Genomic DNA, 20,749 nt, shown 5'->3' on the forward strand with positions numbered 1-20,749 from the left:
GACGAGAGAGGCAAGATCTCTGTACCTCCCAAACTCAGCTGGGCTTTTTATTTGTGTTTTGGTTTTACAGTGTCTGACCAAAAAGCAACATCCTCTGTCTGATTTGGTGGACTGAGGATTTCTTCTGCAGCCCAAAGTACCAGCAAACGAGGTGGGGAGTCCTGCCCAAGCCCGTGGACGTCAGCTCGGGCCGGATCCCACACTGGGTGAGACTTCCTCAGAACTAAAGAGGTTCGACAGAAGTCATTTTTCCTGTTCCCTCCTCTCCTTCTCTCCCACAAGGCTTACCAATCCAAGCTCACAGCCCTCAGGCCAGGTGAACAGAAAGTGAACGAAAACCAGGTCACTAAATCAGTTGTAACTTGGAAAAGAGGAAGAGGGGGGTCAGAGAGGAATCCCCAGACACTGTCTGGGGTGGTAGGAAACCTTTGACCTGAACGTTGGTGCAGCAGGGTTCCTCCTCGGGGTCAGATTCAGATGGCCAGCCAGTGTTCCAACTGCAGAGGAAGACGGCAAGGCTGTTAGGCCAGGGCCAGGGCGGGCAGGGACTGAGGGACAAGGGCCAGCTGAGAAGGGCAGTAAGACACATGGAGGGGCAGAAAACACAGCTGTTTCCTTCAAAGACCCGCAGAACACGCAGGCCAATCCCCTAATTGTCACTGGCACCCAGAAAGGGCAAAGGAGCCTTCACCAAGTCACACAGTAAGTCTGAAGCAGGGGGGCTCACCGGGACCCTCCTGGCTCCCCCACCCCCATATTTTACAGGGGAAAAGGGTAGGACTCAGGTCAACATGTTACTGATGTACCTACAGCGCTTCCTTCAAGAAGAAATCCTCAGCCTAGTTTGGGGATACTCCGTGGTCACAACTCAAAGAGGGAGAACCGAGTTTAGGAAACTCTGGGCATTTGGTAACTTAGGACCAGGAGTGGAGGGGCAGGCGAAAGCTGGTAGAAGGCAGAAGACAGGCCCCTCTCCTCTGTTCGTAACCTCACACCCCCAGGGGCTATAGCCCACAGCTGCTCTGGGTTTTCTGGAGTGTGGCGTGTGGTCTTGCCTCCGATAGCACAGCAGGGAGCAGTAGGGCCCCCGCCCCGTGGCCCCCATCAAAATGGTCCAAGCTGCACCTACTTGGAACTGCCTGACGTCCCTCTGGGCCACCAGGTGATGCTCGTTCTCTGGGGTGATGCCATAGGCCAGTCTCTGTGAAAGGATGGAGAAGGGGAGGAGGCCTCAGCTTGGCCCAGGGACACCCTTCCAGCTGCCCAGAGGACACCACACATCAGGGCCACCTGCTATTTGGCCCTGAAGTCTCACATGGACAGCAGGAGAGGTTCGTATAAGACACTCCCCACCCTGGTTTGTGGAGCTGGTTGGTTCACTTTGAGACATTCATCCAGTGAATGTTTCTTGAGTCAATGACTGTAGTCACACACTGGCCTAGGCCCTGGGGATCCAGAGTTGAAGGTCACCCACACATTCTGCTTTGGGAGAGCTTACAGCTCATGGAAGGGGCTGACACTGAACAGAAACACACAGAGGCAATTTTACAACCACGATTGGAGTCAGTGCTGCGGAGGACAAGTTCAGAGCACAATGAGAACTCAGTGATGGGACCTCAGTCCTGCCTGGGGATTGGGGCCGCCCCCTTGGGCTGTAGACACAGGGTGGACTCAGGGAATGCGTCTGGAATCAATGTCTGATCACTAGAGGGGGATCCCAAAGTGCGGAGAATAAAAAGCTCAAAGCAGGTCCTGGTTCCACGTCCGGGATGAGCCCACAGAACACGGATCCTCCCAGTGACCTAGAGGTTCCTGGACTTTGGGATTTCATGGACAGGAAACATGTCACAAGGGGGAGGGCGTCCCAGCCCTGCCTAGGACCCTCAGCCCTAAGTTCCTGTACAGCTCACTCCTTTACGTCCTCCTGTGTCTTTCTGTCCCCTCATGAGAACATGAGCTCTGGGGAGTGTGTCTAGTGCTGAGGATACTGCCTGCCCCCTACAGATTCTCAGTAAATATCTGTGAAGGGAGTGGATAAAGGAATGAAGGGGTGAGATCTTTATAAATAAGGACATGAAGAAAAGACTATCACCATTATTTATAAAAGGGCATTTAACAACCAAACTATAGGAAAGACATAATTTTAGTTAAAAGGCAGATCATGCATATATGTATCTGCAATGTACACAGGTCAAAGAAGAAAATGTATTTTGGAAATCTCTGGTTTAGGCTGATCAGGTATCAGGTTCACAATAGAAGCAGGTGAAAGCCAAGATACAAGGTCGCAGTGAGTTTGGATGGGGAGAGTGGGGGACATCTGGGGACATGACAAACCTTAGGAGGTGGGACACAGGAGTGGGCACAGTTAATGCAGATTAACTGCTCCTTAGGGGACTGGAGGGCTGAGCATCTCACATAAACAACGGTAGGAACAGAGTGGGAGCACACAGTGCATATGACGTTCAACACAGTAGCAGGTGCCACGTGGTGACCATCTACCGTGTGCCAGGCACTGTGCTAAGCACTTCCTTTCACCTTTCAAGGTCTGTATGATTACCCCAGGTTACAAATGTGGAACCTGAAGCTTGGGGGTAAATAACGTGGCCAATGTGGCAGGTCCGTCTGACTCTAGATTCCGTGTCCTTCTGTCTCCCTCTCTCACCCCAGCGGGAATGACTCGGGATGCCCCCTCCCGTGCTGTCCCCCACCCTCCCCCAGGCTCGGCCCAGAGCTCACCTCGCGAAGGGAGCCCCGCGTGCTGAGGAACTTGTAGACGACGTAGGCGGGCACCAGGACCATGGAGGAGCCCGCGATGCCCCACCCGACCCAGTTGGCCCAGAGTGGGAAGATGTAGTCATCGTAGGTGAGCGGCTTGAAATTGATGATGCTCACGACCACCACAAACTGGGGGGGAAGGGACAGAAGGAAGAGGGAGAGAGACAGGGAGAGGGGAGAGAGAGGGAAGGAGGTGGGAGAGGGGAGAGAGAGGGAAGGAGGTGGGAGAGGGGAGAGAGAGGGAAGGAGGTGGGAGAGAGGGAGAGATGCAGAGAGGGACCAGAGGGAAGTGAGGACCAGCGGGTGAGATGGATGCAGGAACGGAGAAGATAAGGAAGGAGGGAGATCGAGAGAGAAAGGAGGAAGAATCCAAGTAAGGAAGGATAACAAAAAGGAGACAAAGAAACAGGAGCAATACAAAGAGAAGAAGACTAGAAAGGTGACCTTGGAACTGAGTGGTGGCACAGACAGCCCCCGGCCCAGACCTGGCCCCAGGCTGGCGACCCCTCTCATGTGCAGCCTCCTGGGAATCAACAGGGCGGAGCATCCTGAGCATCTGTCTGTGTGACCAGGGCCCTGCATCCCAACCTCCTCCCCTTAGAAGCAAAGATCCCCACCCCCACCCTCACCCCAGACACACAGCAGCCCTCACCCGAGGATGCCCAACCCCACACTACACACCAGGAGGAACGCAGGGCTGACAAACTTCCAGCAGAGTCTCCAGTACAGGCCCGGCTTGAATCCCATCATCTGCTGGATGTCGTTGCTGAACCTGTCCACACCTGTGCACACACAGGGCAGGCCCATCACAGCGGCCCCTGCAGAGCCTGGGGCCACCCCTGCTGCCTTCCCAAGAGGGTCTGTCCCCAGGTGAAGAGCAGAACAGTATGTCCTAAGACAGGGATACCCTGGCACTTAGGAGACCTAGGGACAGGCACTTGGCTGGTTCAGAACAGGGGAGAGAACACACTCAGGGGTAGCATCCCCTCGTAGGTGCCGCCCCAATTCCTTTTTCAGAGGGAAAACCAGGGCTCGGAGAAGGGAGGGGACTTGGCCCTGGTTACACAGCCAGGGTGGCCTGACTCCAAAGCCCAGCTCTTCCCGCCCGCTCCCTCTCTCTTAAAACAATGATGGCTGTGTATATAGAGCTTTCCCCGACTTTAATCTGGTAGAAGAGACCAGACTCTTTCCAATGAGTAGAAAAGAGTGAGTGACACATGGGGAAAAAATGAACAATGACAACACATTTCACTTTCTACCATGTTCTCCCCATTCAGCTCTGGAATAAGGTTGCCAGAGAAGATAGAGGACACTCAGTTACATTTGAATTTCGGAGAGACAACAAAAGTCATTTTAGTTTAAGTAATTTCATGCAATATTTGGGACATATACTAAAAAAATGATTCATTATCTGAAATTCAAGTTTAACTGGATGCGTTGTAGCCCAGATTTGCTAAACCTGGCAACCCTACTCTAGAATGAATTACAGGGCTTGAGGAGCAGCAGCTTCCTCTGAGTTCCTCTCTAACAGCTGACACTGATGCCTTTGGGGCCTTTGCCTCCTCCTTTTAAAGGGAGCTCATGCAAAGATGAGCTGAGGGCTGGAAGAGCTGTGTCCAATAAGCAACTTGCTCAACTCTGGGATCAGCCAGTGACTGCCCTGGAAATGGAAAGCCCCTGTGCACCTCCAGGTGAAAAGGCTCCAGAAGCACACGGGGCCCGAGGCTTTTCCACACGCTCAGGACCCAGCACGTACCATAAAACCAGGAGACGCCTATGGCCTCCATGAGCACAGCAAACAGAATGGAGGTCCCCGCCGCAAACGTGTCCAGCAGGGTCAGCACGTATATTCCACCCTGGAGCATGGACAGAGAAAGCCTGAGGCCATGATGGATAGAAATGGCTATCAACTGTTACATCCATCAAAATTTAGCTGTGCCCTGTCCCGCTCAACTCAGAACTCACACCCACCCCCAACACAGGTAATGGGCTTTCTGGTGCTACTGTGCTGCTGCTGTGTATTCTGGGTATTCACTGGGTCTGAGGGTGGGGACTTCAGCCGGTAAAAAGCAAGATGGATTTTATCAGTGAAAAAAAAATGTTGCCTGCCATATCAGTAAACAAAAGATGTTGCAGCCATCACATTAGAGCCGCCGCTCTGAAGGTGAGCTCTGAGAGAATTCAGGATAGAAACAGGATGCCCGCCATCTAGCAGTCAGCAAAAAACTCGGATACTGGCCCTAGAGAGCTGAGGTCCATATCAAAGGAATGACTTCAGTGAGCCCAACCTCTTGCATCTTCCCATACACGGAAAAGCACGAAATTCCTTAACTTGAGATGTCTGGTTTTCTTTAGTCAACAGTAATCTTTTGATGTAACAACTACCTGGTCTTTGTCACAAAAACTCATGTATCCTGGATCCTCCCTTACCTCTCTGGAGCAGTCTCTCAGAGCTATCTGAGATGCTGTGTCCCGGGCTTAAGTCCTCAGTTTTGTCCACCGAATAAAACATAATTCTCAGCTTTCAGGTTGTGCACTTTTTCAGTTGGCAGTTTAAAATGGACTTTTGCTGTCCCCCCAAACCAACAAGCAGTTGAAAGATTTGTCTGGATATCCTCAGGCTCAGAAGGGACAGATAACAACGGGATGTAACCCTAGGGGACTGGGCCACGGAGTTCAGGATACCAGGCACTGCCACGGTTCCCCTGAGCTCACTCTAGCCCTACCCCCCAGCTTCAAGTCTGGGAATATCTGGCTGGATTGAAATGCAGCCTCAGAAGCCCCAGGTGACCCAGAGCCCAGCCCCCCTCACCTTGGTTATGCAAAACAGGGCCAGAAGGAAGGTTCCAAAGGAGACACCAAATGTGAAGAGTTTCCGGTGTCGTTTCAGGACCTGGAAGTCGTCGGCCAGGCCCGTGATGACCGCCTCCATGCCTCCCATCTGAAGGGAACCAGGCAGGTGGGATACAGGGGTGAATGAAAAATGTTGTCCAACATATCAGCAAACAAAGGATGCTGCAGCCATCAAACCATCAGCCACTACCGCTGCCCCTGCAAAGGTGCACCTGAGGGGGACTCAGGATGGGAAGGAAAGGATACTGGCTCTAGATAGCTCAGGTGCATATCAAAGGAATGATTTCAATGAGCCCAGACTCTTGCATCTTCCCATATAGAGAAAAGCGCTAAATTCATTAACTTGAGATGTCTGGTTTTGTTTAATTAACAGTAATCTTTTGCTGCTCTGACCACCTGGTCTTTGGTGCAAAAACTCCTACATATCCTGGCTCCTCCCTGACCTCTTCAGAGCAGTCCCTCAGAGCGGTCTGAGAGGCTGCCTCCCAGGCTTGAAGTCCCCAGAAAGTCTGCCAACTGAAACATAATTCTCAACTTTTAGGTTGTGCTTTTTTTTTTTTTTTTTTTTTTTGCCGCACCACGTGCATGCGGGATTGTTGGCTCCCCAACCAGGGAGTGAACCCGTGCCCCCTGCAGTGGAAGCTTGGAGTCTTAACCACTGGACCACCAGGGAAGTCCCAGGTTGTGCTTTTTTTTTTTTTCAGTCAACACAGGAGTGAGGGACTCTCCGAACCCCAGTCTCAGGCCTCCCGGCTCCCTTGGACCTCCCGCAGCCCTGGACTCATGAACCCTGGAGGCTGCCTTGCTTCTCTAGAGAAATCAGCAGGTCCTCCCTTCTCCCCATCCTCTCACCCCACTTCTGCCCTGTTCTCAACCAACCTCAGAACTCAGAAACCATGTGGGAGAGGGTGAAGAGTTAACTCCTGTCTCCCCCTTATCAACAGGGACCTGACTCCTGTTCACTCCCTCAGCCTGAGTGGATGCTGATGAAATACCGTGGGAAGAGTGATTGGTTAGAGAACAAGAGTTCTAACCACGCCCTCTCTGAATTCAGTTTCCCATCTGTAAAAGACGAGTATTGGGCTGGTTTATCTGAGGTCCCTTCTAATGTAGAGTTCCATGATGCCAAGTAGGTTTCTCTTGGTTCTTGGTTTTGGCCTAAATCTTGCCTTTCTGAGTGAGTACTGATTTCCTTGTTTGCATTTAAATAAGGTCTTCTGCAAACAACTACTGATTAGGGGCTTGAATGGGGGGGAACTTTAGACTGAGTAGTGTGAGTGTATTTAGGGGAGGGAGGGTCAGGTTTAGTGGTGTCTGTGGGGGGATGGTATCCCCAGCAAGGTCACTCACTGAGCTGTCAATTCCCAGAGCCAGGAGCATGACGAAGAACACAACAGCCCAGAACGTGGATCCTGATAGGGTGGAAATGGCTTCTGGGTACAGGATGAAGACCAGGCCAGCTCCTGTAAGAAACATCAAGGACCTCATTAATAGCTGGGACTGTTGGTCTGAGCTGCAGATGATAGGAGAGCATTTTGAGGCCCAACAAGCCCCAGCCCAGCCCCATGATATTTGGGCAGTCATGTGTGGATGGAGCAAACCAAGGTCTAAAAATGACTGATGAAGCCAGCTTCAGCCTGAGTTCACCTATGCACCAAGGAGGTTGACCTCAAACAGCCAAGCCAGAGGGCAGTGCCTCTCCTGGAGAGCTACAGGCAATGGGCCTCAAACCCCACCTCCTGCACCCCATGAGGGATCCTCTTACTCTCAAAACTTTGTGATTTTCAGAGTCCATCAGAGGCAGCCCCTCCCCAAGTCTTGGCCTGTTTGTGGCCATAAGAATATGAGAAGCAGTGGGGAAGGACACGAGCTGCTTGAACAACTTCAGTCGCCTGAGTCTCAGCTTTCTGATCTTTAAAGTGGGTCTATTAACACTTGCCTAGTAACACTGCAAGAACTAACCAAGATACGTCAAGTGCTTAGCACAGGGGCTGGTACAGAGTCAGTGCTCCAAAATCTATCTGGTCTGGCCTGACTCAGAAGATGATTCTGCCTGGACTTCCTACTGATGGCCTCAAAGAAAGTGGGCAGCTGGGAAAGCTCCGTGTCCAGTCCTCTCAGTCCCACAGCCACAGGAGAACTGCTAAGAAAGAGGTGAGTTTTGCAGCCCCCTTCTCCTCAGTGGGCGAGCCTGCCCACCCACCTTCAGTGGCAACATCCTCAATGTTGACCTTGTGTTCATGGGCCATGTAACCCAGGATGGAGAAGATGGCGAACCCAGAGATGAAGCTGGTGACACAGTTGATGGTGCTGGTGAGCAGGGCGTCCCTGAGGGAAAAGAAAGCACTGTTAGTTCAAGTGGTCTGACTCTCCCCAACCCGCTTATGGACTGCTGGACCATCTACGGAATCCACGGCTTCAAATGCCAGCCCCCTCTTCAGCATCCCTGCTGCCACATGGACCCCCAGCACCCCACCATCACAGGGTCAGAACCTGTAGGTGCAGGAAATAGGTCAGCAGCTTCTGGATGAAGCACTTTGATACCAGAGCCTGACATCAAACTCTTGCTGGGAAATCGAGTCACCAGCCTCCTTCCTCAACAAACTGTCTGTGGCTCCCCAGTGCCTCTCAACTTTTCAACCGGGCATTCAAGAGCTTTGCTGAGATGACCCAACCTTCTTTCCAGGCTTATTTCCCATGACTCCCCAACATGTACTCTCTGAGCAAACCAGTCAACTTGCTGGTTCACAAACACACCACCCCCCCTGGCTTTGCTCATGCTATAAGCTGTCCACTCACTCCGTGTCTGCCTATCCCAACCCTAACTATCTTCCAAGGCTCACCTCAAATGCACCTCTATGCTCTTGCTGATCCCCCATCAGATGGCTGATCACCCCATTTCCTTAGCCTCCCTAAAGCCTGTCCCACTGGTATGCATTCATCCTACTCTGTCTTGTACCAGGGAGGTTATGATTCTGTCTTAAGCCTTTGATGGAGAGGGATGGAAGCAGCCCCATCTGTGCCCATGTCTGAAGCCCTCACAGCACTGGGGCTGCAGGAGGCAGCATTAAATGCTTACAGGACCAGATGATCTAGAGCATGGTCTTCTGACTCTACGGCACTGAGCAAACTTCTCATTCTGCTGTGTGGTCTTAAGCTCTGACCCTGCTAGGCCCTCACCCCTCAAGCAACCAGCCTGGATATTCCAACCTTGTCTGCCTGGGCATAAGATGGACAGACAGGCAGTGCTGGCTGCTCTGAAAGCCACACGGTGCCCCTGTGTCCCAGCTACCCACCCTCATGATATCCCAGTGTTAGTGGCCTCAACTCTCCCAGCTCTTCACCCTGCATCTATCTGGGAGGTGTCCTGAACTGACATATGTTCATCGGGACCCCCATAGGCCATGTCGGAGTTCACAGAGCATCCAGGATGGTCTACTCTGCTTCACTTCACAGGGAAAGAAACCCAAGAAGAAAATTTGACTTGTCCCAGACTGGAGCCCTCTCTCCCATCCCTGCAAGGGTTGATTCCCAGGATTTAGAGCTTTCCAGAGCCCCAGGAAGGATCTTACCTATAGCAGTTGTTGTCAAATTTGTTGTAACTAGCAAATGCAATCAAGACACCAAATCCAGCGCCCAAGGAAAAAAATATCTGAGTTGCAGCATCAATCCATACCTGAAATGGGCAGATAAAGGCCATCACCCTCTGTTTCCACAGAATTGGACTACCTCAATGCTCCAGAAGGGCTGGGAAGTCCCAGGGATGCCCTAAGACCTGAGGAAATGAGGTCTGAACTAGAGATGGGCAGCCATGCAACTCTTGCTCTCCAGCAGCCTGTACAAAATCACTGTGGAGAGAGGCTGGGGTCTCTCTAGCATCTCCCAGCCTTGGGTGGTCATGAGTGAGCTCACCCCAGAGGAACTCACTGGCTCAATTTGACATCCCGATTTTCAAAGAAAGTTAATAAACAAAATGTTCTAGGCTAGAATGTGGATAGCGCAAGGGCAAAGGGTTATGACTATCTCAGGGGTTATGGAGACATCTTCAGAAAGGGGTAATGATTCCTAGTAGCTTCTACCAACCCATAGACAGTGGTGACTCCTTGGTGGCCAGTGGGGTCTACTTCCTTCAACTTTTGGATGATGAAACTGCATGGCTGGCAGCCCGGAGATATGAGCTCCTCTCCAACCTCTCAGCCTCATGGTCTTGCCCTGGTCAATTTCACTGTCTATATCTCAGTTTCCTCATCTGTACAGTGGGGATAATTTTACCTAGCTCACCAGGACTAAGCCACAATTCGGATTTGTGAGACTTCTGTCATCTCCCCACTCATGCTATTCTAGACTTCCCCTGCTTTGTAAGCAAAGGGTGTAATGAGAGAAGCAATCTGACGGAGGAAGATAGATCTGCCCCCTGAGACGGCACTCAGGCTGAGCTTCTACTGTCCAGAAAGACTTAGGATATTTAAACAATGCAGAACAGATAGAACTCTGACTTGCTTCACAATTTACAAGGCTGTTTCATGTCTTAATGCTCTGTTGTTTTTCTGACAGTTACTAAGGAAGTACGGTTTTCTCTTGGTTACTGGGCTGTAACACTGAGTTGTGCTGGGACAATGGGAGGTGTGTACTGGGAGGCGTCCGTCCTAATCCTGTGTTCATGTTGCCTGCCAGGATTATTATGGGTTCAAGTAGAGTGTGGGGAAGTCTTTGGGGATTATGAGGGGAAATACTGAGGTGTGGTCACTGAGGCAGAGGCGAGGGAGGAGGTTGGAAATAATCTCAGCTGTGATTTGAAGATGCTCAAGGCACTAGGAACCTCTAAGATTGTCCCTGCTCCCAGCCTCACTGCGCTACTTTGGACTCCACTCCAAATTCACCCCACCTTCATTGTAATCTCTGCCTCTGGGCAGGACAGTGAGCTGGAGGGGCTGCGAGGGGAGAGTCAGCAGGGTCTGGGTCTCCCTGTGGCTGATGCTGCTCCTCATGCCAACAGCACAGATGGTATCAGAGGCCAGGGTTGGAGACCAGAGTAGAAATAGGGCTAGGGTGGCTGGGGTGAGGCTGGGGCCACGGCACAGGGCAGAGGTAAGAACCCAGGACAGGGTATTGCTTTCTTTGAAAGGAGGGGTCTGCAAAGGCCACTCAACAGAACCACAGGTCCCAAGCCATCCGAGCTGGACAGGCTCACGGAGACTCTCAGGTGCAAATCAAATTGGCCTTGGTCAGGTAGAGAAGCTGCAGCCCAGAGTGGGAAGGATCCATCCCAGGCTACGCAGAGCTGGGACCAGATTTGCTTTCACTGCCTGCACCGAGAAGCCTCCCCAACCCTGGCCCAAGGGTGGGTGGTCACTGGGCACTGACCGTGGCCTCTTTCAGACGGTAGAAGTCGATGTGCAGGTAGGCGTTGATGCCATTGGAAGCGCCGGGCAGCGTGATGCCGTGGACCAGGAGCACAAACAGCACGAGGTAAGGCAGCGTGGCCGTGATCCACACCACCTGGCGGTGGACAAGCTCGCAGTGAGAACCTGACTCTGCTGCCAGCGGGGGGCGAGCCAGTCACACCCTCCCCACACCTTCCTTCACACAGTGCTTACGCTAAATCTTCCACCGCTAGGCCAGGCCTGGGGCACTCCAGGACAGAGTGGACAGACCAAGGCTGCACCCAATGAGAAAGTCAGCACCCTGGGGGCACCGCTGCCAAGGAAGCCAAGGGCAGTGAGGACGCAGACTCTCTTGGTGCCCAGCGCCTCCTGCTCTACAAGCTTCCTGCGCTGACTCGCCCCCGGTAGAACTAGCACCCTCACCTTTACGCCCTCCTTCCTCCCTTCTCTCCCCTTCTCGTTTACCTTCATTCAAGTGTATCCTCCTAAGCTCACCGCCCAGGGAGGGATGTGGCTGGGCAGAAAGCAGAATCCTTGGCTGCTCTTTATTTGGGGACGGATTTAGGGCAAAGACAAACTGCCTCGTCCAGAAACCCATAAGGGAAGAAACTGTCCCCAGACTGAAAAGAGACACCAGCCCACCCTGCCCACGATGAAGAAACAGAGAAGAGACGCGGGGAGAGGAGAAGGCTGCGTAGGCTTCCTCGCTGTTCCTTCTCACCCCTGGCTATACATTAGACTACTCTGGGGGAAGTTATAGACAAAAATGTCCAAGTTCAGACTCCATTTTTGGAGTTTCTGATTTAATTGGTCTGGGATGGGGCTTGCACTCCATGCTTTAAAAGCTCCCTCAGGTGGATGCAGGGGACAAAGACAGATGAGGATCATTTATTGAGCAATTTCCATCTGCTAGCCCAGCAGTGAGGACCTCTCACCCCATCCCAACTGCCCTGGAGGCGGGCAGGATCATGAACTGCCCTCATTTTGCGGGTGAGGACACTGAAGCTTAGGGAGCATCATTCATCCCGAGGTCACCCATTAGGGAATGATGGTGCCGGGACTCCAACCCAGGTGGTCTGACCACAAAGCCGTGTTCTTAATCACTCACGCTACTGCATATTTGAGACCAGGTTCAAGTCCTGGCTCTGCCAAGATGGCTGTGAAACCCTGTCCCTCTCTTGGCCTCAGCTTCCCCATCTGTACAAGCAGGCTGGAGTAGATGACTTTGGAGAACCTTCCAGTTCAACATTTAGGCATTCGGTACAGGCTTGTAGTTGCTAAGTGCTGGTTCAGCCAACGTCTATGAGCGGGGGGTGGGCAGACAGGACTCCAGGGCAGCAAGCAGCACTGTGTGCATACTTGCCCGATGCCCTGGGGGCTGACTGGCCTCCGCCCTCTACCCCGCGGTGGTCGGTGGGCCAGGGTCACAGAGTGTGTGGTCTGCAGTAACCCCTTTCCCTGATTCAGACTGTACCTCGACCCCCAATATCCCAGCTGCCGGCTGTGGAGCCATCTTCCCAAGAACAGAGCCTTCACCGGCCAAGACAGGAAGTTTGAACACTTGCAATTCATTTCAGGCTGGCTCTGTGGCTTTGGCAGCCTGCTAAGAAAAGATCTGTGTCCTGTTCCAGACGTAGTCTGGGAAGAAATAAGCAATGCTCTTGGTTTGCTCATGAGCCAGAGTATAAAAACAATTAAAGACAGGACACAGCAATGTCCTGCATGAAGTTCCTTATTCTAGAAAGCCCCTCCCTATGGACTGCAGGGGTCCTCGCCTGCTCTGGAGGCAAAATGTGGGCAGGGACTTCAGGCGACAAGTTTCCATCTGCGGGGGGCTTCCTAGGGCAACACTTCTGCCCCACTCGTCATTACACTCCTCAGGGGAGGGCGTGAGTCCTCCTCCTCCAAAGGTGACTTTGCACAAAGAAACGGAGCATGCGAGGCTCCACTCCTTTTCTCTTTAGCATCAGTCTCCCCATAGACAACTCTGGCCTGCTCCAGCCAAGTGCTAAACAAGGTGGGGCAGGCTGTACCCCTTTGGTGATGGCTACAGGAAACTTAATCTTGGGGTGTAATATTAGAAGCCCGTGGTGGCCGCTCACCCAGGCCAGCAGCAGTGGTAAAGCTCATACACCTTCTGCAGCTCTGCTGCCTGCAGAGGCCAGGAAAGCCCTGCTCCTGATACCCAGGAGAGGCACAGAGAGGCTGGACAAGGCTGGCCTGGGGCTTCTGTAGTGCCCAATGCCACCTTCTCCATGGTCTTTGCAGACCTTCTCAGTCTGAAGAGCTTCCTTCTTCCACTAATGTAACATCTTATGCTTTTTGGACCATGGGAACGCATGGTAAGAAAAACCTTAATTATCGAGACGCATGGGTTGCTATAACTGAAACACAAAAATTCCACAAGACAGCTCTAACTTTAGTATGTGCAATGCACGCTGTTATTATCCAGACGATTTCATTTTGAAAAATTGTGGTGACCCACTAAATTGATTTAATGACAGTTGAAAAACCCACAGTTTGTATTTCAATTAAAGTGCAACCTACCTGATGTAAAATTGTCTTCAAGGTAAAGTTAAGTTTTTAAACAGCAAGATCTATAATAGTGCGTATAGTCTGTGACCATTAGTGTTTATTGAAAGGGGGACACACATATGTCTTTGAACGGAGATGCAAGAAAATAATAACATTGACCTACACCTACCTGGCTATAACACACATAATACTACAGTCAATTGAATCTGTCTTGTTTCTTCTTGCATCACTGGTACTAGCATCAAGCCTGGCACATAGTAGGGATCCACAAATGTTTACCGAGTTGAATTCAAAAGAACACTTAATGAAGTTCCCCAAACTTATTTACCCACCTACCCTTCTTCCTACCTTCCCTTCTTTCCTCACTAGTCCGTCAATAAATATTTACTGAAGACCTACTATGTGTCAGGTGTTGGGATGGTTGTGGTCCTAGCCTGGTTTTGCCCTATCTTAGAATTCCTCCAAGCCCTGGTCTGCATTTCATTTGGGTTCTTCCTTGGGGCAGATACCATGTCTCCAATACGCTGATAGGAAGTTCCACTTCAGGCTCTTGTCAAATTTCATTCCCGTTGGCTGCTGGTCCCCTGTCACTATCTTTGCTATCTATGGCATAACCAAGACTTTAGGAGAACCAGAGAGAACCCTGATGCACCCCACTTTTCAAAATCAGTTGCCTAGGTAGGGCTTCCCTGGTGGCGCCATGGTTAAGAATCTGCCTGCCAATGCAGGGGACACAGGTTCGATCCCTGGTCAAGGAAGATCCCACATGCCGCCGAGCAACTAAACCTGTGCGCCACAACTACTGAGCCTGCGCTCTAGAGCCCGCGAGCCACAACTACTGAGCCCATGTACCACAACTACTGAAGCCTGTGCGCCTAGAGCCCGTGCTCCACAACAAGAGAAGCCACTGCAATGAGAAGCCCGTGCACCACAAGGAAGAGTAGCCCCCGCTTGCCACAACTAGAGAAAGTCCATGCACAGCAATGAAGACACAATGCAAACAAAAATAAATAAATAAAATAAATACAAAAAAATTCAAAATCAGTTACCTAATGAAGCTTCTCATAAATTCATGCCTACCTGATTATTGTTGCCTTGTAACCCCCAATGAACATACACACTCTGTGTTCCACACTGACTCTGGGCTTTACCGCAAGACTTATCTTGTTCATTGGGACAACAGCAAGCATGATGAAAACAGAGACTGGAAGAGCTACTTGTATATTGGGGCTTGTCTGCTTGAAACATGCTCTTGGAACTCAACCACCATGCTGTGAGATACCCAAGCTACAGGGCGAGGCTATATGGAAACCACCCAAGGTGCTCTGGTTGACAGCTCCAGTCAAGCTCCCAGCCAGTACCAACTGCCATCCATGAGTGTTAGCCATCTTGGAGGTTCCAGCCCAGTCAAGCACCCAGACATGTAGCTCAGGCAGTATCACATGGAGCAGAAGAACCACCTTGCTGAGCCCAGTCAACCCACAGGATCATGAGAGGTAATAAAATGGCTGTTATTTTACATCTCTACATCTTGAGGTATTTTGTTACACAGCGATAGCTAACCAAAACACTGGACAGAATATTTCCCAGCTACAGCCTCTTTAATACAACCAAGCTCCACATGGACCCATAGGGTCCAAATGGAGCTGTTGTTCTCATGATATTCCTCAGGCTCAGAATCAATGTGGGCCATGACCTGAGTATACTCCACCCTGGGGTGCTGACTATGGGGAGCAGTGTCACCTAAGTCAGAATGCCAACTCTGGCAGGCTCTCCTAGGTCATCGAACCCTGTGCTCCTCTCTCCAGGAAACGTAGACCCTTGCGAGCACTCTGCACTGTGTCAGAAGATGCCCCAGGATTCATCTAGATATCTTCTGGAGCGTTCTCATTTACTCAAAAATTCAGAGGTGGGAACAATCAATTTTATAGTGAAGGAAATGGTTATCTGCTAGAGAAGGCTGTAATATTTGCATACAGTTTGAGTCCAGAATTTAAGATTTATCAAACACATGTCAACAGGTTGCTTTGGACTTTTTCCAGAGACCCTTGGGGTGTCCCGTTCCCTGGTCTCTGCTATTAGGGAGGCTTTGGTGGGAAAGTGTGAAGAACTCTGATCCACTTCACTCCCTCATCCTACTGCTGGGGAGTCCTGGGCTTAGGGAAGGGAGGGGATTCATCGAAAGTCTCCAGCAAGCCAGTGGCAGAGCTGGGGTGCAAACCCAGGTTTTGTACTTCTAGCACCACCTTTTCTTTTCACCAACTACCTGTTTATAGGTAGAAAAAAACATCTGTTTTGAGGCCAACCTCCCAACTGAAAGAGAAACAAAGATATTACCTTTCCTGATGTCTTCACTCCTTTCCAGAGGCTAAAAAACAGGACGATGACGACGACGATCAGACAGAGCAAGAGCTGCCACTGGGGCAGGCCGATGTCATGAATCCCACTGCTCTCGTGAAGGTGCAGGACACCACGTCTGCGGGGAGGAGAGGGGAGCAGACCAGGGAAGATGGTGTCGTCAGGGAGGATGACCAAGGCCTCGACAACAGGCCAGTCCTCGAAAGTGCACATTGATAGAGACAGGCCCTCGGCTGCCCCGGCTACAGCCCTGCATCACTTGGACCTGCCTTGCACAGTCATGGCCTGTGCCCAGCACCTCCCTGCCCTGGGCCAGCAACTCATCTGGGTAGACGTCCCCACCCAAGGCTGCTTTTTAAACGGTAACAGAAGCTTTCAACATAACAAATATCTCTTGAGTGCCACCTGCAAGCCAGGTCCTGGGGAGATGGTGGTAAATGAACAGAGGAAAGGTCTCTGCCCTCATAGCACTCATGGTCTAAAGCAGTGGACACTGGAACATTTGGCAGTGTCTGGAGATGTCTTTGATTGTCACGACTTGGGTAGGAGACATCTAGAAGATAGAGAAGTGGGACATCCTATGATGCACAGGACAACCTAAACATCCTATAAGGCACAGGACAGCCTCCAAAATTCCCATGTTGCTGAGGTTTAGAATCCCTAGTCTAGAGACTGAGATAAGAGTAAACTTTTCTCCTATTTGGGAATATCTACCCCAACTAAAGGTATGTGTATCCTCTGCCTTAGCAATTCCACTCCTGGGTGTTTGCCCAGTAGAAACATGTATGTATGTTCACCAAAAGACATGGTCTAGAATGTTCATAGCAGCATTATTCATAACAACCCCAAATTGCAAAATAAATATCTATAAACAGTAGACTACAGGGACTTCCCTGGTGGTCCAGTGGTTAAGAATCCACCTTGCAATGCAGGGGATGCATGGCAGGTTCGATCTGGTCGGGGAACTGAGATCCCACATGCCTTGGGGCAACTAAGCCCGTGCGCCTCAACTAGAGAGAAGACTGCACACTGCAACAAAAGATCCCACGTGCTGCAACTAAGACCCAATGCAGCCAATAAATAAATAAATATTAAACAAAACAAAACAACATCAGTAGACTACATAAATTATGATATATTCATAAATAGGAATATTATATAGCAACTAGTTCTGTATGGATGAATCTCACACACCTAATTTTGTGAGAAAGAAGTCAAAACCAAAAGAGGACTGCTGGGGGGCAGGTGACAAGGCTGTGGACAAGTAGGCGATGGCTCCAGCCACATGGAGCTCCTGGGTGACAATAGCTGGTGCAAACATTCCCCATCTTGAGCTATTTTCCTCTTCAGTAAAATGGCTCTCACAAGGCTTACGTTGCAGAATGTGAGACAGTGCCTAGAACCCAGGAAATGCTCAGGGCTAATGGGCATTGTAACTATCATTCTGATGGAGTCCCAGCCTTCAAGGAGCAGCGGGCATTGGCAAAGAAGCTAAGGAGTGCCCAGAAAACACAGCCAAGGGAGTCAGTGTGGCGGGCTCCACTGAGGGGGTGGCTGGTGCCTTCTCTGTGGGCCTGTGGGAGAGCCGGTGAGTTGAGAAGGGGTGCCCAGGTGTGGTAGGGGTGAGATGGGGAAAGGGAGGTGGGTGGTGACAGGCAAACAGAGGAGTCTGCAGTGAGCGCTCAGGAAAGAATGAGCAGAGCTGTGTGGCTGATCAAGGCCTACAAAGACCCGTGTCCCCATCTCCAGAACGGCCTTCATCCCCACTGCCCCCAGGCAGGATGCTGTGGCTTTAAACTACTCACCCTGCATCAACTTCCCTGAGCAATCTGTGTCTGGCCCCTCCTAGTCCTATCTCTTGGAAATCAGCTCAACCAACACCCCTGTCCTCATGGCCCTATGCCAGGCCAGACCCATATTCTGTTCCTCCAGGACTACTGTAAAAACCTCCCCATCCTCCCACCATCCCAGTCTCTCTACCTGCAGTCAGCCTCCTTAAATCCACAGTCTGTGCTGCCGTAGAACCATCCGATTCGTCTGAAGTTGTGTTCTAACTTTGTCACTCCACTGCCCCCAAATCCTCAGAGGCTCCTTATCACCGAAAACAGTGGTTCTCACCGGGGGCAATTTTGCCCCTGCCTTCCCTGGACACTTGGCAACAGCTGGAGACAGTTTTGGTTGTCACAGCTGGAGGGCAGAGGGGTGTTACTGGTTTCTAGTGGGCAGAAGCCCGGGATGGGGCTAAATGTCCAAAATGCACAGGACAGCCTTCCCACCGCAATTATCCAGCCCCAAATGTCAAAAGCATCAGCGTTGTGGAATCCTGGTAGAGAGGATAAAAACATAAGTCTTTCAGAATCGGAGGCCTTTCTCAATCATCCTGTACCAAGTGCACCACGTGCCTTGCCACACCATGACTTTGGCTCCTGGCGACCACCAGCCACGTGTCATTCCCGAATTATATGAAGCTCTCCGTCACTCTGGGCCGTGGAACCGTCTGTTCCTTTATGCCTAGAACACACTTCCTGGCCCAATGTGTCTGCCTGGTGAACTTCTATCCCTGCTAGTCTCAGCTCAGAAATGAGGCCCTGGCTGAGGTCCGTCTCCTATGCTGAGAAGGAGGGAGAGAGTGGGAGAGGGAGGGAGAGAGAGAGAAAGAGAGAGAGAGGAAGAAGAAGGAGAAGGAGGGGAAGGAGGAGGAGGGGGAAGAGTAGGGGGAGAGAGAGGAAAAGGGAGGGGAGGAGGGGGAGGGGAGGAGGGGGAGGGGAAGAGTAGGGGGAGAGAGGAAAAGGGAGGGGAGGAGGGGGAGGGGAGGGGGAGGGGGAAGAGTAGGGGGAGAGAGGAAAAGGGAGGGGAGGAGGGGGAAGAGTAGGGGGAGAGAGAGGAAAAGGGAGGGGAGGAGGGGGAGGGGGAAGAGGAGGAGAAGCATGGGGTTGGGGAGGGGAGAGGGGAGGGAGGGAAATGAAGGTAAGGGAGGAGATTGGAAGAGAAGAGAGGCCGGGCATATCTAAAAAGATGGAGAACCACAATCAGGTACTGAGCCCATCTGACTCTTAATCCTGCTTCTTCCCATTTCTTTCCATACGGGCCAAGTATTGAATGGTATCAATCACCATTTGGCCAATTTGACTGTTAAAATCATGAAAAAAAAAAGGCACTGAACCAACTGTGCTCGCCCTCAAATGTGCTAAAATGACTCTAGAATACAATCAGATGGCCGAAACGCCTCCTAACCGGCCCAGGTGACCCACATGTGTGTGAGGTCCACTTTCAGCCTTGCAGTGGTTGTCTAGATATTTCATCAGTGAAAAAGCCAGACTCCAGAGCTGATTTCCAAGAAAAGTGAATCCAGCCTCTTCCCCCATAACAGGCCCAAGCCTTGGGGATTAGTACAAGTAACTTTGTTGTTTGTTGTAGTTTTCCAGCAGTTTAATGAAAATGAATCATCGTGGAGTACACGGTCCAGACTTTCCGAAGTCTACAGGCCAAAAGGGCTCAGATCTCACTTGACATTTAAGTGCAAAGGGTTAGTGCTGGGGTGGAGGGAGAGTTCTCTTCCGCACCAGGAACACGCAGTGGGTAGAAGTTTTCTATTCCCTGAGCGTGTTCACCAAGGGTGCCCTTTACAGATTAAGTTACAGAGCCTCGGGGTTTCCTTCAGCCTTGGGCTATTTGGCTTCAGGCCTAGAGCGTGGGGAGTATCCAAGTTTTGTTCCCTTGAATGATATGTTCAATCTATCAGCTTAAATAAGTACAAGATGGCAAGAGAATCGGCCAGCAGGCTCTGAGGAAAGCAAAAAAACCAACTAATCTCTTCAGGGTTGGTCCTGGGAGTCCTACCTGCTGGGTCCCCAGACTGAGAGGGGGGGACTTTTAAAGCAGAAGCATTTAGATAAAAGGGCCATTAATAACAAATCCAGAGGCAGCTCATGACTTAGATACTGAGAAGCACACAAAAGCAGCTTCAAGGTGAGAAAGAGATGCATGAGAAGGGCTCCGATCTACCCACAGACACTCCTGCACTCCTGTCCCAAATACACCCCACTGGAGACTCTGATGGGATGGAAGAGAAGACAGGGGAGAGGCCTGTGGATGGCGTGAGGGCCTTAACTCAGATGGCCCGGGTTCGGATCCCAGCTCTGCCACTTCCCTAAAACCTGTACCACTACATTCTTATCTGTAAAATAGGAGTAATTCCCACCTCCATGAACTGCGAGGACTAAATGGGACTTGGATATGAGAAGATGCTTGGTGCCTGGCTCACGGCAGCTGTGAAGCTCGGGGTGGGGATGTACTTAAAAGGGTGGAGGAGGGGAAGGAAGGGGGAGGCGGGGAGGGGATAGGAGCTCTGTGGAGCAGAAAGCTGTAGAAGTAAGTCCTGGATTCTGCTCCCCATGACATCCCCCAAGCCCCTTCAGCCCCACGCAAGAGAATGTCCTCTTCTTCCACCTTATTCTGCTCACAGCCAAGCCGGGAGGAAGTTTAAGGCTGTAATTAAAGCAACCTGGGTTTCAAAACCCAACTCACTTCTCCCTCCAGCTGGGGCAGATCTGCTGGCTATGAAGACGTCAGAGAAGGAATCAAATAATAACTAGACTAGAGACAAGGCCATCATTTCTCATTTTAATTTATAAGGATGAGGGTTGCCAAGAGCAAAAAGAAAGATCATGTTTCCTTCCTTTATCATGAGATGATAAAGGAGAAAGCACGGAACCAATTACATGTATCAGTAGCACCCTCAGCTCCACTATCCTTTACCATCTCCCAGTCCAAACCACACTTATAAACTAGGAAGGCCTAAAACCTCCACCTGCAAGGTCCCTAACGGTTCTGGGATTGTCCGA

The 20,749-nt window shown here is 51.1% G+C and overlaps 1 protein-coding gene across 1 annotated transcript in view; it reads right to left on the minus strand.

Moving 5' to 3' along the window:
- Positions 1-387: 387 nt before the first annotated feature.
- SLC6A2 (solute carrier family 6 member 2) overlaps positions 388-20,749 on the minus strand; it is a 37,415-nt gene continuing 17,053 nt past the window's right edge. The window contains exons 4-14 of the mRNA XM_082606724.1: positions 15,885-16,023; positions 10,993-11,127; positions 9,201-9,304; positions 7,832-7,956; positions 6,979-7,091; positions 5,588-5,716; positions 4,532-4,631; positions 3,457-3,557; positions 2,737-2,904; positions 1,130-1,201; positions 388-497 (exon numbers count right to left, since the gene is read on the minus strand). Of these exons, the coding sequence (XP_082462850.1) occupies positions 474-497; positions 1,130-1,201; positions 2,737-2,904; positions 3,457-3,557; positions 4,532-4,631; positions 5,588-5,716; positions 6,979-7,091; positions 7,832-7,956; positions 9,201-9,304; positions 10,993-11,127; positions 15,885-16,023 (1,210 nt within the window). The 3' untranslated portion in view covers positions 388-473. The remainder of the gene's footprint in view (positions 498-1,129; positions 1,202-2,736; positions 2,905-3,456; positions 3,558-4,531; positions 4,632-5,587; positions 5,717-6,978; positions 7,092-7,831; positions 7,957-9,200; positions 9,305-10,992; positions 11,128-15,884; positions 16,024-20,749) is intronic.

Source organism: Mesoplodon mirus (genome assembly GCF_964341445.2).
Source record: "Mesoplodon mirus genome assembly, chromosome: 19".
Taxonomy (NCBI): Eukaryota; Metazoa; Chordata; class Mammalia; order Artiodactyla; family Ziphiidae; genus Mesoplodon; species Mesoplodon mirus.